Source organism: Planococcus citri, chromosome 4 (assembly GCF_950023065.1).
Source record: "Planococcus citri chromosome 4, ihPlaCitr1.1, whole genome shotgun sequence".
NCBI classification, from domain to species: Eukaryota; Metazoa; Arthropoda; class Insecta; order Hemiptera; family Pseudococcidae; genus Planococcus; species Planococcus citri.
The window spans coordinates 36,688,160-36,712,012 of record NC_088680.1 but is presented as its reverse complement, the minus strand read 5'-3'; the positions used below and the strand labels follow the sequence as shown (position 1 = coordinate 36,712,012).

General features: G+C 34.8%; 2 protein-coding genes across 4 annotated transcripts in view; one reads left to right on the top strand and one right to left on the bottom strand.

Annotated features, from left to right (window-relative positions):
• Positions 1–10: 10 nt before the first annotated feature.
• On the top strand, positions 11–12,095 carry chb (chromosome bows). Its single transcript, XM_065365015.1, has 2 exons — positions 11–2,152; positions 9,854–12,095. Exons 1-2 carry the CDS (start codon positions 192–194, stop codon positions 11,763–11,765), a joined length of 3,873 nt encoding a protein of 1,290 aa, XP_065221087.1. The 5' UTR covers positions 11–191; the 3' UTR covers positions 11,766–12,095.
• Positions 12,096–15,684: 3,589 nt separating this feature from the next.
• alpha-Man-IIb (alpha-Mannosidase class II b) overlaps positions 15,685–23,853 on the bottom strand; it is a 208,225-nt gene continuing 200,056 nt past the window's right edge. For all 3 annotated transcript variants that reach the window (XM_065363262.1, XM_065363263.1, XM_065363264.1), the window contains exon 6: positions 15,685–19,523. In XM_065363262.1, coding sequence (XP_065219334.1) covers positions 16,807–19,523 — 2,717 coding nt within the window. In that variant the 3' untranslated portion in view covers positions 15,685–16,806. The remainder of the gene's footprint in view (positions 19,524–23,853) is intronic.

Sequence of the window (23,853 nt, the reverse complement as noted above, 5' to 3'; positions counted from 1 at the left end):
GAGAAATTTTCAACCCACAAAGCCCATGGACGATCTTGATTTCTTGTGATTTCAGTGATTTTCGTATTTTGCTTTTATAATTTTTCATAAAAACCACTTTAGTTATGTTTTATAATTCTCGAGAATGTTTTAATTATATTCGATTTTAATTTCGTGATCGCGAAGTGTGAAGTGTAACTAGTGTTTCCAAAATGTCGAACGTAACACCAAACGATATGAACAGTTTTTTAGAGAAGATTACCAATACGACGGATACGAAGATGAAATTGTTTATCTGCTCGAAACTGTTAACGTATTTGGCAGATTCGAGTAATTCTATAGTATGCCAGGATATTGGATTATTTATTGATACACTGGTCGGCTGGTTACAGAGCAGTAATTTTAAATTGATTCAAATTGATTTGGATATATTGACGGAGCTCGTGAACCGTATGAGAGCAGACTTCCAACCATACTTGACTACGTTAGTACCTCCGCTAGTTGATAAATTAGGTGACAGCAAAGATACTATACGTGAAAAAGCTCTAAATTTGTTTCGCAAATTAGTAGAACAAGATGTTGTAACGTTACAAAACCTATTCGATAAAATCGCCGTCGCGTGTTTTTCGCATAAAAACAGTAACGTACGCGAACAAATCATGCATCTGTTGATGCTGGTATTGGACGAATATGGTGCTTCTTCGTTGTGTATTTCTAAACTAGTGCCGCATATAGTGAAATTATTAAGCGATCCGAATGCCGCAGTTCGTGCTACCGCTTTCGATACGTTGTGTCATATTTACAAATACGTCGGCGAACGTTTAAGGTTGGATTTACAAAAGAAGTATTCTATTCCGCATAATAAACTTCCGGCTCTAATGACCAGGTTTGACGAAATCAAAGCCACAGCTGACGATAGTTTATCATCTATATTTCAAAGTTTAAAAGTCGAAGACGAAACAGATCAAAGTGATAAAAGTTCTATGAAATCGTACAATTCGATATCGGCTAGTCGTCCTCCGATCACACCATCTAGTTTAGGTTTATCTTCGATGTCAACGAAAAGTAAACTTTCATCGTTTCGAAAACCAAACGGTACGAATAACCAAGCCGGAGCTATCGACGAAGATACCTTTTTGAACAGCTTCGAAGACGTGCCCACGGTACAGATATTCAGCTCTAGAGATCTCGAAGATAATTTACGAAAGTACCATAACATCATCGAAAACGTCAACGAAGATTGGAGCAAACGTGTCGATTCGTTGAAAAAAATCCGTTCTTTGGTAGTGGCCGGCGCTTTAAAATACGAAGAGTTTTATTTACATTTAAATTCATTGTTACCGCCGTTTCACGCGTCTTTGAAAGATCTGCGATCTCAGGTTATTCGCGAAGCTTGCATAACCGTCGCGTATTTATCGAAAAATCTCGCTTCCAAGTTCGACCATTTCGCAGAATCAGTATTAAGTAGTTTAATTAATTTAATTCAAAATTCGGCTAAAGTAATCGCGTCTTCGGCGTTAATATGTATTCGTTTCTTATTACAGTACACTCACACGTCTCGTTTAATTCCAATTATAGCTAATAATCTCAATTCCAAATCCAAAGAAATTAGAAAAGCCTGCTGTGAATTTATCTATTTAATATTACAAACGTGGCATACGAATTCGATGGAGAGGCACGCGTCAACCATACAAGAAGCTATCAAAAAAGGTATCGCCGATGCGGACGCGGATGCTCGAGCCCATTCCAGAAACGCGTACCGAGAATTTTCCAACCATTTTCCAGATCTCGGTGAAAGTCTGAAGAATTCCTTAGACTACCCGTATCGTAAATTATTGAATTCCAATTCGAATAGCGGTTCTAGTACATCGCTCAGTCGTATACCAGCCGTTTCGAATATCTCAGTCAGATCGAACAGTGCCATAGATCTACAAGCGGTCAAAAGAGCCAAAACCAGAGCTCACTACGCGGCGTTGGCTCGTCAAAAGTTTGGAAATTCCGGCGTAGCCAGTCCCAGAACCACCAAAAATTTAACCACTCCTCAGTCAAACGATCAAAGGGTCGGTCGTACCAAAAGTCGAATTTCAATATCGCAGCCAACTAGTCGTTCCGGTTCGCCATCCTCCAGATTGAGTTATACCAATTATTTATGCAGCAGTGGAAGTATTTCGAGGTAAAGTCATCGTTGTTACTTCGTGTTGCTATGTACTCGTACGTATGTTTGACTATTATTGGCGTAAATGGTATTGGCGATGAGGTCATCATTCTATGGTAAATATTTCGAATTTATTTACCACGAAATTTTTTCACTCGTGTTCTCTTTCAACTCTTCTTGTGGTTTATCATCGTCGCTTTCTCGTGTGTGCAACGTGCGACATACGTAATACAAATAAGCGCAAGTATGTGATACGTTGTTATCGCTGCTCGAACATGCTAAAAACCAAGCAACAAATGTCAGCCAGTAATTTAGAACTTGTAGGAGTTAATTGGCTCATATTAACTGACAAATTAGTCGTTTCTGTACAAGGTGATACGGTTACAGGGCTGTCCAAAAGTTATCCGAAGCGAGATTAATTAATTTCTAAATTGCTATTTTCGAGAATATTTTCGATATTGTGGTTTTTTGTTGCACGAAGAATTTTATTCTCGAGCAGCATCGTTCTATTTAAACCATTTTCGTCGCTATCTGGAAATATTTTCTATCGATAGTTAATTAGATTTTTTCCCGTTCGGTTTTGAGATTCCATTCGTAATTTTTTTTGAATTTTTTAGATCGAATTTAAAACAAAAACACATAGGAATGCCTTCAATTGGTCTTCTTCAATATTTTTATGATCTACGAGTCTCTTCACCTTCAAATTTTCCTAAATGTGAAATCCATTTGTATCGTTTCAAATGCGAAAGTTATTTATTTTTCATATAATTACCATTATGTAATTCAAGGAGAAATATCAATATCAATTACCTATCGAAGGTTTATTTATGTATGGAACATCAGGTGTGTAATTTTTACCAATGATAATTATGAGCAGTGTTCTGAAAACCGTTATTACATACATAACGGTTTTACACCCTTATTCGATTTCGAGACCATTATTTTGTGATTTGTGATTCATTTTAAAATTTCTCATGGTCCTATATACTTCTGAGCATTGTGATCAATTCGGATTTAAATCCAGTTCTAGAGTTCGTGATTCACTCTCGAATCTTACCCAATTAGTCCTCATTTAACGTAATCTAATCGCCTTCTACTCTTCGTAGAAAACTAAATAAATATTCAGGTTTCTGGCTGTCTAATTGGGTTATATTTTCATACAGTTCGTGTTGAACTGAGGTTATGAATGAAACGTAGGTATATAAATCAAATGATCTATTTTCAAGTTCTCATTTTCGAAAAAAATTTAATGCTGGAAAAAATATTCTTCAAGTACATATTTTGAAACTGAAAATTCTTTTTTCTTCTTCGTAATAAAATTGAAATGACTTACAAAATTTCAAAAATCAAATGTTTGGAAATTCGATTCAACGGCAACAAAAAAAATAAATCATTCTTAAAATGGATTAAATGAGCTAATATCTTCAGAATCAAATTTGAATAATAAATTCAGCTGACCCAACTCAATTTTATTGTACTGGCAAGGGGGGGGGGAGTAAATAGTATTCAAAAATGTGAAAAACGTGTTCGAACTCGCCCTCTTTCTTTCGAAACAGCTTCAGTTGGACCAAAATCTTTTTAGCTCCTTTCTTATAAGATGTAGGTCTAGGTAGTAGGTAGAGGATCGGTTTAGTCTCATGTATTGTCTTGATTTAACGCACCTTTAGCGGTTCTCTCGTTTTTACCCTCCTTCTTCAACTTGGACAATAGACATTTACGATGGTTGTTTCTTATTTTACATCTATCTTTTGTTATTGTTATTCCATTATTCAACGTACCTACTTAACTTGCTGCGATTTTTTCATTTGTCAATTCGTCGATTGGAACGAAACTTCATACCTGTAGAATGTTTTCAAAGTGGTATTTTGAAGGCTATCTTTGGGTCTTCTGAAATTATCTGATCAAAAATTGAAAAGGCCACTATTTCGAAATGAGTACTCGAAAATGAAAATTTTTAGCTCGAATCCTGACACGAGTTTTGAAGATGACCAAATTTTATGAAATGGGCATCTCCAATATGGAAAGAGTTTCAAACATTTCGAAATTTTTAAAAATTAGCAGTGTTTCTGTCCTTCGGATGTGAAATAAAAAATCTTCGTGTACCTAAAATTTTCAGCTTTTTGAAAAGTGCAGTTTTTTCGAAATTCTGAAAATTCGGACAAAAAATTGATATTGATTAAAATTCAAGTTTACAAAATGTTAGACAAAATTTCAAGAATTTAGCTGGACTTTTGTTTTCAAAAGTCTCAGTTATTTTTGAAGATCTGGGAACATTTTAGCAATTCGTTGAAAGTTTGATATAAAGTAATTTTAGCAATTCATTGATTTTTTTTTCAAAGTTCTCAAAGTGAGACTGGGTATCGAGAATTTTACTTTAATTCAACTCAAAATGTCAAAAATTGGTTATTTTTTCAAGTTTTTGAAAGTCTATTACATAATTAAAAATATTGAATTTTTTCTGATCCTGAGTAGACCTTCAGATCAAAAATCGATTAATTGAACCTCAAAAAAGGATTTATTCGTGATTCTTGATCCCTGTCATCAGTCAGGTTGGAAATGAAAAAAATAATTCCAACTTTAAAAAACCAAAAACGCACTTCCGGATTAAGAATTGATTCATTTGCAATTTTCGATTTCATACGATCGAATTTCGTTCGAAATGAAATATTTGCATTTTTAGCTTCAAAGGTAAATTTTCGAATCAAAAGTCGGTCGTAATCGAGAATGGATTAATTGATACCCAAAAATCGACTCATTTGCAATTTTCGATCTTAAGTGATCGAATACGTACGAAATGAAAAATCAGTTTTAGTTTCAAAAATAAACTTCCGGGTCAAAAATATCATTATCGAAAACTGATTAATCGAAACATAAAAATCGATGAAATTTGTGGCCCACTTGAAGATTTGAGTTTATGTACCGCTTTCAAATTTGAAGGTAGGCTGTTCTGTTTCACAACTTTTTTTGTTGTTCTTCATAAGCAACAATCAAGTGAGGACTTTTTTTCCAATTGGCAGTCATCATTCCTGACCACTGACCAGTGACCGCTCTCTGTTAGTTGGTCGGATTGTCATCTTTGGTTTGATACTTGATTTATAATTCAAAGTAAATGTAGCCATAAAGGTAGCAAAAAAATGAAAAAATTCAAACGTGCATCGAAAACTTTCAAATCAGTTTATTTTTAATGAAATTGAAAACTACTTTGTATACAAATTTTCTTCCTATTTCAATTTGTATGAAAATTTTTCTGTAAAAATTTAACTTTGTGAATTTTTTGTGTTTGAGTGGGGGGGGGGGGGCGATTGACTGGAGAACATTCTGAAAATTTGGTTGAAAAAATGTATTGAAAAAATAGTGATTAAAAAAAAAAGAAATTCCGTTAGATACCATACTATAGTATATTGTTTTTCTTGTGCACTTACATACCATGGCTTTTAGAGTTTTACAATTAATTACTTACTTACTTTTTGGTTGTTGGAAAAATTTGCTAAATTTTCGAAAAACTGTAAATAATTTTTGTGTGTTTTTTGGGGGAAGAAGAAAGGAAAAAGTCCTTCATTTGTTTGAATTTTAAATTTTTTTCAATATGCTGCAGGAACTCAACACATGTAATATAATTTTTTTTTATTGTTGATGTTATTCATTTTTTCCTTCACTTATTTGATAGGGATGGAAAGAGAGAGGATGAGGGAGTGGGGGTGGGGTCGGGGTCGAAATAATTCTGCTAACCTACTTTGTAGTAATAAATTTTAGATTGTGTAAAGGCGTTTGAATTACAAAAATTGATTTGAAAATAGTGAAAAATCGAGAATTTGGAGCAAACATTGTCATTGGAATGTTTTTTTCTCCAATAGGGTGGATAAGTGAGGGTTGGAGGAAGGCTATGTGGCATGGTGGAGATTTTAAGAAAATCGAAAATAATTCATTTAAATTTTGAAAACAATTTTCTGCAGTTGAAAATTTTTATTAGCATCATTCTGATGAATGCAATCTAAGAACTTTTTAATATCTTGCATTTGGCCGGAAAGATGAAGAGAAAGAGTGAGGTTCTAACAATGTGAAAAAAATGATAATCCCCAACCTGGCTCCAATGCGATGAACTTCGCTGTGGTTTTAAAAAATCCAGGTTGTTCCATTTCCCTATTTTTTCAAAAGTTCTAAGTTAACTTTTAAATTTTGCTTTTGAAGTGCAAATCACAACTATTTTTTGTGGAGTCACCTGTTTAAAGTTCATCAAGTATAGGAAACTCTACTCCTGAAGTGGTATATTTGAAATGCAGTCGCCTTTCCACTTAATGAACCAAAAATTCATTTTTCAAACATTTTACCAATTTTTTATTTATATTTTTTTCAAAGTTTGAAAAAAAATTATGGCATGTTCGATGATTTAGTTTTTTTCCTTTCTAAAAAATTTACATCGTCTTTAAATTCACCCATCGCATGTTGTTTTTTGAAACAGGAAATTGGCTTACGGTCTTCCGTTTTCAATTTTTTTTCTCTATCGAAAGAACTAATTTTCAAAAAATGTCTCGAAAAACACGTATGAAATATTGATCGCACTGCAGATACAAAATATTTTCCGTAGCTAATTTCGCCTTGGCACTAATTTTTGAGCATCTGTTGCGACATGTATGTTGGTTGCCCTTGTCGCAATCACTGTTGTATTTGCCCTGTGTGGGTCGATTTGATTGGTCCGAATAAGATCCTGCTTATCATTCGACCTGAATAACGAAAAATTTCATTTTTCTCGAGCAAATCTTTCGCGATCTGAAAACTCAAGCTACAGTATAGAAATGAATCGTACGTATACATACATAATGTACGGAAGTTGTAAATTGCGTCACGAGATTCGCTTTGTTTTTGCCCTCCTGCCATCTCTGTTTCTCACTTATTGTCTCTTCATTTGCAGTACTCTATACTCGTACCTCTTTTTTCATCTTACGTTAACTATATGCGTTGGATTTTTTAATGCATGTGGGCCGAACTAACGGAGACAGTTTTTCCGCTTCGTTTGCAACTCATTTAGCTTGTACGAAAAGTTCGCCTCGCTTCGTTACTTGCCGACAATAGGGAGTATTTTTTCATAATCGTACATACGTGAACTCGATTTGTTGGAAATTTTTCATAAAATAATCGTCGGGTTGCGTTTGAAAAAGTATAGAGGGAAATGGAATAAATCTCGATGTATGTACTCGTAGCAGGTGGTTTGAGAATTATGCAGAATGAACAATTGGTTCGATTGGATATTGAAAAAAAAAAGTAATGAAATTGTTTGTTCGAGTTGGGTGAATTTGATTTTATTCTCAATTAGGTCGGTCTAGTTAATGGTATAGAAAATGGAAAAATTTGAAGTCATTTTTTTCACAGAATATGTACGAGAAATTTTAAATTCAAATTAAATCTTGATTTAAAAATTCGCTTTAAAGTTTAATTTTAACTTTAATTAGAACGTTCGTATAATTATCTCCCAGAAAAGGTTAAATAATGAATAAAATTAAGGGTAAGAAGGTGAGGTAAGAAATTCAAAAAATAGCTTTTACAATTTTTAAAGGAAAGGTTGGGGGGTTGGTCTTGTAATTTTCAACAAGCTTCAACTAGTTACAATTTCTTATCAAATTGCTCAATTTTGAAAACTCATATTTCGAAGCAGATGGAATTCAGATACACATGTACATATGTATTATGTAGTATAGTGACACCTCACAGGAAAAATTTTACCATTCACACGTCTGTTTTCTTAATTAATTCGAGTGTAATAAATGAGCTAATTTTCTAGGTTTATTTTTTGCGACTTGCGTGCCAATTTCTATTACATATTCGAGTTGGTAACGAAGTGAAAAATTAAATGAATGTTTTTACGACTCCTTAACTTTGACACTTTGGTTAGTTTTGGTTCATTTCAAATTCGAAATACTTCGTGAAATTTTCAAGGCCTGGCTGAAAATAGACAAAAAAAATAGTCTTACTGAATGAAAACTCCTCCCCCTTCTCATGCTGAAAAATTTCATTTCGTCATGAAAATGACATTTATGAACTTGAAATTGAAGTATGAATCGGAAAAGTTGGAGTTTTGAACATTTTTTTTCTGTTTTTTGTAGATTTTTTTCTCCAATTTAATGCGAGTTTTTTCTACTGAAAGTGTTTTACGAATTTTTTCCGATAATTTTTCCAACTAAAACCATAATTTTCCCAGTTGGTTGTGCACAGGACCGTTTCGTTGTTTTTCCTAAACAAACAATTGGAAAAATTACCATCATTCATCAATTTTTCCATTGAACAGTTTTTATGACACTTTCTGAAAATATGGAATTTTTAAATTGTAACTGGAAGCTCTAGAACGGCTTGAAACCATCTCCAATCGACTCAGCATATTGAAATTAAAATGTCAAGTACATTTTAGCCTTTCAATTTAATTGAGTCGAATTTTGCAGAAAATTTCAAATTTCGAAAAGCTGCTGGAGGCTCCAGAACTGTTTAAAATGCTTCGAAACAATTTCCAGTTGATTTGGGAAGTCCTAAGTACAGCACATTCAAAATTTCAGCTTTTATTTTCAAAAATTCACCAAAAATCGAAAAATGCACTTCAGATCTTAAAATTTTGATTGATGATGTGTTTTTAGATGCTCTTTCAATTGGGCTTTGGTTGGTTCATTAATTTTTTGCCTCCCTTGTGAGGAGAAAAATAACTTTTTTAAATTATGAAATCTGTAAAAATGGGGGTTTTATTATTAAATCGAAGTTACTTCATTTTTCAATGTTCTTATCTTTGTTGCTCATTTACCTATAACTGTGGTAAAACGAGCAGGAATATAAATATTAAAAAATTGAATATTTTGAAAAATTAATTTTTAGAACCTCTCTCCCTTCCTTGTACATTATTTGTTGCTTTAGACGAAATTTTTTTTCCTCGTCCAATTATCCATTTTCGATCCCAAATCATTGAAAAATACTAAAATTGATTGAAAATAAGACACTTTTGAAGAAGAGGGGAGATGCCGAGTAGATTGAATTTAACTCATCAACCTCGTTGTGATAATCTTGAATTCATTCAAGCATTCGATCGAAAAAATGGCATGAAAAGTAGATGAAAGTTGGTTTCTGGAATTTGATTCCTCTCTATTTCCAAATATTCTCCATACCTCAAGGTCATGAAATTTTGATCGCTATCATTCTTGTAATGTGTTTCGAAACTAATAAAACTCTTGACTTTGCAAAATGAGAAAGTTTTGATGGTTTTTTTCTCATGTTTGTCTTGATTTTAAAGTGGAGGAGCCAGTTCGAAATTTTCTGCTTTGGATTCAACATTTATCAGAACCGAATGATTTTGTTCATAAAATCAATATATAAAACGAAAAGAGGAATAAGAAAGGATTTTAACTGTTTCTTTTCTTGTAGGCTCTTCTTTTGAATCAGAATGATGAAAATTGTCATGATTTTATTTGTTGCCAAAGAATGGAATCAGGAGAGAAGTTTTATTCAGTCCTATTTTTAAAAATCAAGGGTTTTGTAGTATAAATTCGTATCATTTTTTGAGCCAAAATTTTTGAGAAGTTGATTTTTTATGCAAACGATTACATTTCTGAAGTCTCAACGAAATTGAAAAAATGTAATCAATAATAAGCGCCATTTTACGTGTATTTTTAAATTTTTTTCTAACTGAAGAAGATGATTAAAATTTGTTATATTAATGTATATTTTTTATTTTTCGTTTTTTTCCAGATCCTCGAAACGTAATCTAAAACCAACGTCAGCTCAAAAGATCCTTCAACAGAGTCGCGAGGCTGAAACCGAACTAGCAGCAACTTTAGGCTCGCCGTCGTCGTATTCGTTTAAACTATCGAGAGGTCTAGACGATCACAGCGATGAAAGCGAAACGTCCAGCATCTGCTCCGAACACTCTTTCGATTCGTATCGTCGACCATCCGATACAATGTCGTGGAACGGATCGCAGCATCGGCTGTACCGAGACTACCGAGAACCGACGCTAAAAGATATCGGCGAAATCATCGCCAACTGCGAAAACGCTCATTGGAACGAGAGACGCGAAGGTCTACAAAGTCTTCAGTACTACTTGCAGGACGGCAATAAATTGGAATTATCGGATTTAAAACGTATTATGGACGTGTTTACGAAAATCTTCAACGATCCGCATATTAAAGTATTCAGCTTATTTTTAGACTCGTTGAACGAGGTAATTCGTAGCCATAACGAAGACCTGTGTTATTGTCTACATCTGCTGCTGACCAGGCTGTTCAACAAGCTGGGCACCGATTTACTCAACTCGGTGTATTCGAAGATCATGAAAACTTTAGATATCGTATTCGAATCGTTTCCGGCCGAGTTACAGTTGCAATCTGTTTTTCGTTTTTTGGTCGACCCAACTCAGACGCCTAATTCGCGCGTTAAATTAGCCGCTTTGAATTACATCATTAAGCTAACCACAGTCGTAGATCCGTGCAACGCTTTCAGCTCGAATACCATCGATGCCAGCAAAGATTACCCGACCATGGCGCTGGAAAAGATGGTCAGCTGGACGATGACGGATAATTTGAAAATCGGACCGGAGCTGCGTCGCGTAGCTCGCGAAACTGTATTAGCCTTGTTCAATCTGCATCCTTCGCAGGTCACTCGAAGGTTCTCCACCATGTCGAAAGATCTGCAAGAGGCAGCGGCGACCATATGCAAGAATCGTAGCTTTAGCAGCGATAACGATTACTCGAGATCGAGCGATACCATCGATACGTCGACGCCGAACACATTGTACAGCTGTAGCAGCGGCGGAGGGGGTAGTGGCAGCGTCGGTAGGACCAAGTTTACCTTAGATAGGGAACATTTGACGCCGTACGATAACGGAATCGGGACCGCGGAGAAAGACAGAAGCATCGCCGAATACCAAATCAAAGATAACGACGTGTTGAAAACGTGCATCGAAGAATTATCGCATTGCCCGGCCGAAAACCTATCGCATCGTAGGGAATTAATTAACAAGATCACGTCCGTCGTGCAAAACAGCCCGTCCGATGTGATCATCAGTAATTTTAAATCACTGCTGTTGACCATCTGCAGCCTTCTGGTGCCCAACGAATCGCCGACCGTTAAAGAATTATCGTTTAATTTATTGCAAATCATAGCCAAAAGGAAAACGGTCACGTTTTTGTTGAAAAACATCAGCGATTTGGTTATCACGAAGACGATCGCGTTGGCCAACGATTCCTCCAAGGATGTGGTGAAAGCGGCCGAAAATTGTGCCATAACTTTGGCTACCTTCCTGCCAGCCGAATCGGTCATCAGGGTTGTTGTACCACTGATCACCTCCGAAGACCCGCCAGCCAAATTGGTGGCCATCAAAATGCTCACCAGAACCGTAGAATGCTCCGACGGAGCGATAGCAATGGCTGAAATTGACCATATCATGAACGCCCTGCTGTCAGCCTACAACGACGACGAATCACCTATTCGAAAAGCAGCTGTGTTTTGTATGGTCGCCTTACATAAGCAATCCGAAGAAATGAAAGCTTGTCTAGAACCTTATTTTAATCGATTACAAGGAGCTAAGCTCAAATTGTTGCAGTTATACATTCGAAGAGCCGAACAAGGTTCTTCGATTCCTACATCTCCTAAAAACCAATAAAACTTTGGTAGTTGTGAATTTCTCCATAGTCTGATGTAAACTAGATTGATCGCAATCGATTATGTATTATTATTACGATGGGTTGTTTGTTTGTGTGTGTGTTTTTTTCTTCTTTTCGTATAAACGTTTTACTTCGAATTGTTATTTTCAAATCGAAAATATCTAATGTTTGAAATCATCACTATAGAGTTGAACTTTTTTTTTCGTACTTTCGAGTGATCAAATACCAGTTTAATTAGTCGTAGCGATATTTTTGAATTTTATTTTTTCATTTTGACGAATTATATTATGGCTAATGTCGTGAGAAATGTTATGATAATTTGCTATAAATTTTAAAGTCGCATATGAATTAATTCTTTTATATTTTTGTTCTTTCATTTTGTGAGAAAAATGAAAACTCTAGTGCGATTTTTTTTTTTTTTTTTAATACGAGTATTTGAAATACGCGTAGAGTGATCAGTCCTGTTTGTATGTTTGTATGTTTCCTTTTTTTTTCTTTCTTTCTTTTCTTTTTTTTGGCAAAATTTAACTTTTTATGCATAATTTTGTTCTTTTTTCCCTTTCCTCTTTTCCGTATTTATTATTGATTATTAATTTCACTAATTTTCATTTTAAGCACTAGTCAAATGTATAATTTTTTTAATCTATATTTTCAAGCTTAAAATAAGATTCTTTTACATGTGCGAATGATTTAATGTCCATCGAATGTAATTTAAAAAAAGATTGAGGTGAATTTTTAAAAAAATACGATTTTAAAGTAACGCTTAATTTTTTTTGATAACCATTTACGACGGTGTGTAAATTGTATTATTTTTATTGTTTATTTACTTATTTTCTCGTATAAACTTTTGTATGCATTTAAAAGTAATTTTTGTTAATAGTTATTGTTAATTACCGAGAATAAATTTAATGAATATTTTAAAAGGAGTTTTTTTCGTGTTTTGATACTGATTTTAAATTTTTCGGAAATTTTTTGTTGGAAATGAACGATTCTGATGATAGCTGGAGTAAATGGAAAAAGAACTTGAAATGATCATTTTTCATCGATGTGATCAGTAGAATAAAGCTATAATTTTGTGCTGAAAATATAAAAAAAAGTAATAGAAGAAGAACAGAACAAATCAATGATACTTACCAGGTACAGGTAGGTGTTTGAATGCTACATACAATGATGAAATAGTTAATTTTTTATTCTGGAATGTCAATCGATTAAGTGTTCAGAAGAAGAAAAAAGATTCGAGTTGTGCAAAGATCGAATAGAAAATTACAAAGATGATATAATTTTCTGAAAATAAATTCGTAAAATATGAATAAAAATATTTTTGAAAAAAGCCATGAAATTTCAAAAAATGTAAAACCATGTAATAAAAAATAGGTAATGATCGTAGAATTAAAATCAAAATCCTCGCATTGATCTTTCATTTGAAAGAAAAAAACTGATTAGTGAAGTAAAATTCAGAAAAATTCAACTTGAAACACAGTTCAATAATAAATCGACAAACAATTAAAAACATGAATGAAATTATTTTCTATCTGGACAAGATTCTGCTCTGCTTTGGTTTGCAGTGAACATTGAAGGATTGCTTGACAAAGATGATTTAATTTTTTGAAAATCAATTTGTAAAATATGAATAAAAATATTTTTGAAAAAAGTCTCGAAATTTCAAAGAGATTTGAACCATGCAATAAAAATAATGATCGTAGAATTAAAATCAAAATCTTCGCATTGATCTTTCATTTGAAAGAAAAAAATGACTAAAATCTGAAATTGTTGTAAAGAAAGGATTTTGAACTGAGTACCTACATCAATTTTTTCTCAAGTGAGATATTTTGAAATTTTTTAATTCTTGCAGTAGTTTCAATAGGTGTTCAAGGAAATGAGAGACAATTAATTTCCAATTAGGTATATGTTTTAATTGATTCGTTATTTTACAATGAATAGTGCTGGTTTTTTGTTTCTCAATAACGTAGCCAGTATCAAAAAAATGTTCAAAATTTGAAGAATGTGTGGGGAATGGGGATACCAAGAAGTGCAATAATTATTCTCATTCAATTTTTTTTTTGCAAAACAACGTTAGCTGGATGGTAAATTCCATTTTTCAAGACGGTTTTGTTTCGTTTTGAATTCCGAGAAATTTTATAAATCTTGAGGTGTTTTCAAATTATTTTTATGCCATTTTACTCTGCCACATTTTAATGATAGATATCTAATTTACTTATGCAATTTTTGTCAAGTTTTGCTCAATTTTACTTTATTGAAATTTCATCGATTCTCGATTTGCTGTGATTTTTGTGTTTAGCTGTTGAGATAATTTTTTTTTGCGATAGATTAAATAACTTTTTAGTAATAAGTAATTGTAAGTATTCAGTCGTCTGATTCAGATCTGCTCAGGTATGGTAAATTTTGAGATCTGATATCTGATCTAATCTGTTCCTTCCATGGTTCCATGGTTATACTTTTTTTTTTTATTACAAATTTTGCTAAAATGTTGTACAATTGCTCTGGAATTCTGAGAAAAAATGATCGAATTTGATCAGGTCTGTAGTCTCGCATCATAACTTTGATTGCTAGGTGAAATTTTGAGTCCGGTCAAATCAAATTTGACCCAGCTGGTATGTTCAAATTTTATTAAACCAGCCTCACCAGATCTGATCCAAATCTACTGACACAGATCTGGATCCAAAAAAATCCATATCCATATCATAAAAAAATTCGTTCCACGCCCATTGAACCACAGTTCGTACAAAACAACAAGTTGCACCTTCCTCCAATTTTGAGTAGAAATCAACTATTGTAGATAAAACTAGGTATTCAAAAATGAGCCTGCAATCTATCAAATTGTGATCAAATCTTTCGAGAAATTCAAATATTTGAACGCCTGAACGGAAATGTTTTTTGAGAATTTTTGAAGAATTTTTAGCTTAAAATTGAATCATGATTTTTGGAAGTTTTGAAAGTGTCATGCGACCTAACAAAATGTGTTGAAATTTCGTGAAAAATTTGAATATTTCGACGGAAATGTTTTTTGAGCGTTTTTGACGAAGTTTCAGCTTCAGTAAAATTCTGTCATGATTTTTAATTTTATTGAATTGAAAGTGTAATATGCGACTTATCGAAATGTGTTAAAATTTCACGAGGAATTCAAATATTTCGACGAAAATGTTTTTTGAGCATTTTTAAAAAGAATTTTGTGCTCAAAATTGGGTCATGATTTTTAGGATTTTCGAAAAAATGTCATGAAATCTATCAAAATGGTTTGAAAGTTTATCAAAAATTCAAATATTTTGACGAAAATGGTTTTGAGAATTTTAAGCCCTAAATTTCGTCATAATTTTTTGAAATTTTGAAAAATGCTTCATCGAATTTATTAAAATAGTTCAAAATTTTGGCAGAAAATGAAAAATTTCTATAAAAACTTTTTTAAAGGCACTTTTAACATATTTTGAGCTCGAAATTGAGCCAATTTTCCGAGTAGTTATGAAAAAGTGTCATGCGACTGATCAAAGTGGACCAATTAAGTAGAAAGATGTCCGTCCCATGGAACTAAATTTGAAGCAGCGATTCTTCAGAAATGCTCAAAAAAAAGTTTTGATAGATATTTCCACTTTTTTCCTGAAATTTTAACCAAGTTTTTTCAAAAATTACAAAAATCATGATTCAATTTTGAATTTGAAATTTTTCAAAAATTCTGACAGCAAGTTTTGATGGATAATTTTCGACAAAATTTTACCGTATACAGTATTTATAGACCACACGACACCTTTTTCAAAAAGTCGAAGCACAAATCGTTCTTTGTTCTTCATCTCAAAGTGAATTTATAGTTGAAATATTTTCAACGTTTCATTTAACACTCTCTATAGGCAATAACTACGTACCTACTTATTTCGAAATATTTGAGCTAAAAAAAAAAGAACAACATCCCAAAAATTTATCTTTATTAAACATATACTTTGATAAATGACAAGAATAGTAACCAACAAATGGAATAAATGGTAAAAACTGATACATAATTTTAACGATACTTTTCCAAGTAGTTGAATTTAAAAAAAGAAAAAAAAAAGAAAATCAAGTATTACACATAATTAACATTAAATCACAACCAAAAATACAAAAAGAATTACAAATTTTTTACATAAACGTACAACAACAATTTACATCATGTAAGTACAAGAGAATATTATTTATCATACAAAATTGTTCTTAAATAATAAAAACATCGAATTCATCTTTGGTATTGACAATACACAGTTACAAGTTACACATATAAACAATAGTAAGCAAGTATTCCACTGAACAAATAGGTAGTACCTATAAACGTACCAATATGTACGATTGAATACATCAAACCATTCAACAGAAATTAGTACCTATAGTTGGTATTTAATACAATTTTGCTCATATTTATACTCATACATAGGGTGTCCTGTTATATTCAGGTTGACAATTTTCAATCACAAGAAACATGAGTAATCTGTAACAAAAGCTCATGATCATGAATGTACAATTGTATACATACGATTGCCTAGGCTCAGAAATGAAGGAGACTTAATTTCAAGATAGGCAACATGGTCATCTGACTTTAAAAAAAAAAAAAACTCTATCACTTCCAGATTTTCAGCTTGCTTACATCATTCTCTAGACTCAATGTACTTATAAATCTCCTTCTGGTCTTCCATCACGATGATGATTCACACATACTTTCCTGTAATCATTTTTTTATCATCTTTTTCAATGAGCACAAGTTTGAAAATGAACCTGCTTCAATTGAACATTCAATCAACTAGACCTGAAATTAGTAGATTAGACAACCATGCATGCGTAAGAGCAGCATGGGTTGCCTATATTACTCGTGGAAGGATGCCAATCTAAAATAGGACACCCTGTACATATAATCCACGTCACTTTACTTCGCTATTGTACAATGATATCTAAACATATGAATTGATCTACGTTATCACAGATACATACAATGTATAAAGTAGCTGGAGAACTCACGATGAATAACGATCAGAAAGACGATTCAAGTGTAGGTGCCTATCCCTACGACACAAAAGTCACATTCAGAGTCATCAAATTCATCGGTACGTGGGTCACTTCGTCCAAAGTATTGTATGTTTTAAGTTTATGAAGACCGGTCAACGAGGTCTGCGATACGCTGCGTACTTGCAAATCACCGAACTGAGTATCAGGACGGAAGACCGAATATTTATGACTAGATACAGTTTCTAAATAGCAATTTGGTATTTTAACTTTAGGGCTAACATTGCAAGCGAAACCCTGCCTGTGCAAAATCATCAACGCAGAACTCGATGGGAATTGCGTATAAGTGGAATCAGTAGACGTACGGAAATTCAGCAAGTGAATATCGCACGGGATTGATTTAGTGATCAATTGCAACGGGTAATGGATAGCGTTATATTGGTTCGAGTTCAAAGAATCGCTATGACCGGTGGGTTCTTCGACTAAGAATAAATTAGCCGGGTAAAGTAGAGTATTAGATAGGTAATTTGATAATAAACTAGGTCTGGAAGCTTCCGCTGGTTTGGGTTGTTCTATATCTTCCAGCAACAGCCAGTATTTAGTGAGGATTTTCTTATTGTCGACGATACCTTCGCCCATGCCACGTGCGTCATCGTACAACGTTCGTCTTTCCAGCATAACCTCTAAAAAGCCAGGTTGCCAGGATGAAGCTCCTTGCGAATGATCGACCAATAACGATAGACGTTGTTGATCGTCTTCAATGTATAAACTGGTGGTAATAGGGTAATAGTTGCCTTCTATACCTATTCGTTCTACGGTCACGCGTTTCTGCATCTGCATTCCGTTGGTATCGGTGTAAAAAGTAGAAGGGTTTCCGTTATTGATACCGCTAGAAAACCTCATATACATCTCGGTCTCGCGATTTTTGGGTGGAACGCCGAAATCAATAATGTTCTCTATGTAGATACCTTCGGCCAGAGGCCCATCTTTATGATATAGACGAGCCGAATGAGCCAGCAGACCTTCGTAAACGACAGTCAACTCGGAAGCTATAGGTCCTGATGTGATAACGATGAACTGATTAGAGTAATCTCGCAGAACATCTCGTTCGGTATCGTGAGAGTTCGGATCTGGCATAAATAAATAAGCTCCACTATGGAACTGAGCCGACTGATAAGCAGCTATCGACATCTCGCAGAAAGTCCTCTTCTCCGTATCCTTTTTCGTGATGGTTTTCAAGAAACCCGATTTACCATCGAATAGAGCTCGTATTTTACGATTCTCCAACTGTATATCGCCCAGTTGGATGTTCTTCGTTTGAAAGACGTCCTGGTTTTGCTGGCAGTGTTGGCAGTAGACGACCGCCATCGAGGTGACGTCACTTTCACCATGATGGCGAGCCGAAATGGTAAACACGTTCACAGATAATGGAGGCAGATCGACGATAAATAAAAGCTCGAAACGGTTCTTTAGTATTTCAATGGGACGTTGAGGATCGTAAGCTGGGCCTCGATTCGACGACACGTTCCACACAGGATTTATCTGGTGCAGGATCACGTTACCTTGATAATCGGTGATGGACAAATTAGGCGTATTCACTTGCATCTTAACCACTTCTTGCCTATGGTGAGCGTGAGAATTAAACACAACCACTTTCCTTCGACGTGTCACAGTAGTGACAATTTTAGGCGAAGTTGTATCGTAAGACTCGGCATCAGATTCCGGCACAACGATCCGATAAGGAGGCAGATCCGAATAATGATTATCGAACAGCAAATTCTGTATCACGTATGTCTGCAAAAATACCGAATCTTGTATACCCTCGATCAATTTCAAAGCGTAATCTCTCATTACGAAAGCCTTCGAGGTGCCGGTAATAGCGTCGTGATGCTGGAACAAGGCCAAATTCTGGCGAGCTTTTACCAATTTCTCGTAATTTCGTTCGATTATTTTAATAGTATCGTTATGCCTGCGTTGTTTAGCTTTATTCAAACCGTAAGTATAGAGGATTTCGGCCGAACGTAAATTTCGCTCCAATTCTCTATCGAGTAATTTCCAATACGGTCTGGTTGTAAAATACCCGCTCCAGTAGGCCGGCCTGCCTTCGGTGAATATATCGCTGTAAACGAAGAAATCGCCTTTTAACGTCGGGAAATTCGACATACGCGATTGCACCTCCCTGAAGTAATCCCTCGGCGTACCGAATTGTATCTCGGCGTGGTATACCTCCTTGTGACCGTTAACGTAATCCATCAGTCTTTTATAGTTTCTATACTGTTGTTCCCATTCGACGTCGTGATCGTAACGAAAGTCGTCACCCAATGGGACCAGTATAACGTTATGCGGATATAAAGATCCTGTTCTTTCGTACTGCTCCATCAATATATCGGCCTTTTGTTTCACATTCTGTTGGTCTATAGGCATCGCTTTCAAAGAATACTCGGTGAACTCGCCCACCACTTTGCGAAAATCGAAATACGTGCAGATTTGAGGATGCGGACCGCAAGAGTGCTTTATCGAGTATATATCGAAAGGCTGGTTATGAACAAACATATCCGTGTAGCCGACCGAGTCCCAATTCTGTCGCCATAAAAAGTCACCCATCATGTGTTTGGCGAACCACTGTTTCCACGAATAGTGGATACGTTGGATTACTGTACCCGAGGTCACTCCGGACGTTTTCAACAAGTATGGTACTGTGGAACCGTGACCGAAAGGGTCTACTGACCAGCCGCTGTTTACTGTGACACCCAAGTTGTTCTTGATCCATTGGTGGCCTGAAACAGAATTTTATTTGGTGAGATTAGATGCGATGAAATAAAACAAAAATTACCTACATAAGTACCAATGCATAATAAGTATCAATTACTTAACACAAGAAATATCATTGGTGGTGAGGAGGGTGAGAGAGGATGTACACTGCTTGAGGCTCTAAATAAACTTGACAAAGGACATGCATACTTGTACTCAGGGTGGGTTGCATATGTTACTGGTGAAATGGCGTTATTCTGTGCTGGGTCACTCTAGATCACTTGAATTCATTATTTTTTTGAAATTCAGGGGCTCACTACAAAGGCTCTGACGAGCGATTGTCTCAAAAAATAAGTTTGAAATTCAGAGTCAATGCTGCCGAAAGTATGACAAACGATATACCAAATGATATTTAATTCTTTTTCTTCAAAATTTAACCAAAATTGGAAGGGATATGCCCCTTTACACCTGTTTAGATACCTATTCAAATTTATTCAGCTTTAAAAACGTACAGGCTAAAAAGTATTCCAGGGTAACGTAGGTGAAATGCCCTCGTCCTCGGATTTTTGAAATTTTAATGAAAAATTGTTGGGTACCTTCAAAACATACTGTACAGAAAATTTCTTCCCCCACCCCCCCTTCCCACAATGGCGAAAAACGCCTTTTTCGGGGAAAAATCATACTTCAACGAGATTTGAACAAAAAATTTTAATCCACCCAAAATGTAGGTAGGAGAAGAGACATCCCCGGGGAGAGATATTGACAAAAGAAAATTTGAAACAGCCATACAAAAATTTTCCCCCCAAAAATATACCTACTATTGGAATTTTTTCGAATTTTTCTTCCAGGTAGACCATCTTCAAAAACTCAAAAAACACTCAAAAATGTGTTTTTTGTGTCATGACACCACCAAAAAAAGCGATACTGCCACTGATATTATTTTGAAATTTTCCATGCGGGCCTCTAAAAACAGTAGAAAATCACAACTTCTTGAAAACCCCATTTTGAAGTTTGAACCCATGGGATGGGCACCCCCTCCCCACTTTTGAGGTGATAGAAGATTGACAATATGCGTATCGTTATCATATGAATCGAACCCGTTGAACACGAATATGAAGTCAGATTTTGAGTTTGATCCTTCTAAGGGCCACATTGGGGGAGGCAAGTTCCTCAAAAATTGAGTTTTTCGTGAAAAATTCAATTTTTGGGCAACCCAGCTCCTCGAATGTGGTCCTTAGGAGGGTCCAACTGAAAATCTAACTTCATATTCCAGTTCAGCGGATTCGATTCATATAATAATGATACTTAATACCCATATTTTTTTGGTCTGATATTGCTTTTAAAGGTAAGGTAGTGAACAATTTTTCATGAAAATTTCAAAAATCCGAAGACATGGACATTTCACCTATTTTACCCAGGACGGCCAGGACGCCAGGAGTACCCTTTTATTTGAAGTGGTTGTTTCCAAATTGAGCATGAGCTGAAAATTAAAAAAAAAAAAACCTCTGAAAAATTTTTGTAGCATGCATGATATTGAAATTCCGTTTAGCATTCTTCAAAACCGTGTTTAAAGATTTACTCTAGCTTTTACTTAGTCATTTAATACGACCGTAGATATGGATTTAAACTGGATCGGCGCGATTTGTGATCGATATTTTAAATGCAAATGTCTGATCCAGTTTAAATCCACATCTATGAATACAACTTCGTTGAAGGGAGGAGGGGGGAAGGTGCAACCGAAAATTTGCCTACTCTATGAGAAAAAAATATCAATTTTGCCGAATAAACGAAAGACGAGAAAACAATTCTGCCAGTTGCCATTATAAGTAGGTATAGGTCTTCTTACAAAAAATTTTCGTTTTCCAAAACTGTTCAATTTTTAGAAGCCTCAAACGTGGAATGTTTTATTATGTAGAAGAGAAACAAATTAGCTTGAACTTAGCGAGGTCAAAAGCTTTCAAAAATTCGTATTTTGATAGGTGAAACACAATATTTTTTATGTGAAGAGTTTGATATTTTTGATTTTAAAATTTTAGAATCTGAATGATGGTTTTTTAGAAATTCCAATTTCGGAAAAAAACCAATCAAGCCCGAACGAACTAAGAACAAAAGCTTTCAAAAATTTGAATTTCGAGAAGTTGAAAAACTTTTTTTTTTAATTTAATGACTTGTCGAAATTGGCCAACTTTATCAAAATTTGTCAACTTTTCGGAAACTTGCTGATTTTGTAAAAATTTGGCTGGGGAGGGGGTCACCTCCCTTAGTTTCGTGCCTGACTTCAAAGATAGGATATTAGGGGGAAAATGGAGCAATATAAAAATATTTGTGCCCCTCTCCACTTTTCTCAACACTCCGAGTGATCAAGGGTGTAATGATGGTAGTTTTACATACAAAAAAATATTGTCCGAGTTCGGAAGATCTAAGCTCCGAAATGGTTGGTAATATGAATGGCTCATACACTCATAGTTTTGTAAAATCGTGATACCATCGACCTTGTAAATAATCTTGTTAGCGAACTGAATAAGCTGCAAGGTCGATGCGTGATACAATAATATGTATTTACGGCAAACTGAGTAGGCAACTTATTTTACATTATTTGCTTGAAGCTTTTTAATTGCGACGAGATGTAAGTATTAAACTTGTTTTTTCTTATCTTCCATCTTCCATGGAAATATGTACGAATTAGAAATTTTGTTTTATCACGAAATTTGTAGACTGCATGTAATGATTGATTCAAAATGTGCAACTTTTCCTGCAGCCATAGGGATTAAAATTTTGGGAGAAAAATGTAAAAATGCACACATTTACTTTACAGTTGTACAGCTCTTGATTAAACGCCTCTTTTTGCTACCCCTACATTTTCTTCCCTTCTTGTTCAAAACAGTCGAAAAAAAAGTTTGAAAATTTTTTTACAATTTCAACGTAAGTTTGTTTGACGTTTAAAAATCGGCCTTCAGTTGGGCACGATGAGCTATTAAAGTCTTCATTTTGTAGTTCCGTTCGTAGGTACACGTATTATCTGATACTTATATTACACACGCTGCGTATAATTACGACAAAACATGCGATGCTTTGCCCCTACGACTACGATTTCCAAAAGGGTTACTACCGCACATCAGGAGACGTTAATGATGTTCTAAATCCGAAGAAAATTGGGTGTAAAACAGAGAAAGAGGTAAAGACAGAGTAAAGGTCTTATTTCGCTAAACCGTTTAGGTACACTTTACAACCAGCCAATGAAAACGAAAAAAAAAGTCTTGCCTCGAAGACACCTCCTCTTCCCCTAAACTACGTCTTATAACCTTTATTCCGAGAATAAGTTTGGGTATCACTAATTTTAATTTAGCTAACGCCGAAATATAGTCAAGAAAGTTTCGTTAATTTTAACACGCTTCGATGGTACGTTCGGAAAGTTGGTAATTAAATGCCATTTACAAATACATTTGCGATAATAGAGTTTTTCTCCGACCTCCGAGTACCGGGTCCGTATTCCCCGCCATTCGCACCCATCCCGCAGCCGAGTCTTTATACAGTAGATATATACTTTTTCAAAAGAGAGAATTATTTGATTTTTTTCCTCTCCTCGTCGCACGTTTCTTTTATTTTCTATCCGAGCTTTCTCAATCGTCCAGGATGCGTTTAATTTTGAATTCGTATTACGACGGACAAGTTGCTCGGTAACTTTTTGCTTTCGTATTGAAAGTTTTGCCTTTTTTCAGTGTGTGTGTGTGTGTGTGTGTGTTCGCGCTCATCGTTCAACGAAGCCGGCCGGCACTACGGTTTATCGAGAGTTGTAATTTTTTTCACTACGGTTTCCCTCCTTTGGTCGTCGCCCAAAGTTACCAGGCGTATCGTCGAACGGCGGCGATAATACCGCCGACAAAGTTTATCGAGAAAACATTATTAAATTGGTAGTTTTGCGAAAGCAACGAGTTAAAACGCGATGATCGAGTAATTACGTTCGTGCAACTGAACCTATCCTTTATCTACCCATATAGGTTGAAATACTTGATATAAAAATAACGATATTGTATAGGTGTTGTGATTAAAACGTCTGTAATTTTTATTCCCCTTTCTTTCATTTTCACCTTACGACATTCCCCCCTGTTTTTTTCTGGATCGGGCCCTCTTATGAATCAAATAACACGGTAGGTACTTGAATCTCAAAAAAAGTGTAAATTTTGGAAAGTTTAACAAACACAGAAAATTCAAACGAAAACCAAGAAAATATGTATCATCCTCGAAAACTAATTTAAAAACCAAATCAATTGTGAAAAAACTGAATTGAAATTCATAAAGCAGAAACAAAACAATGAAATCAAATCAAAAACCAAAAGCAAATTGAAAAAATGAAAA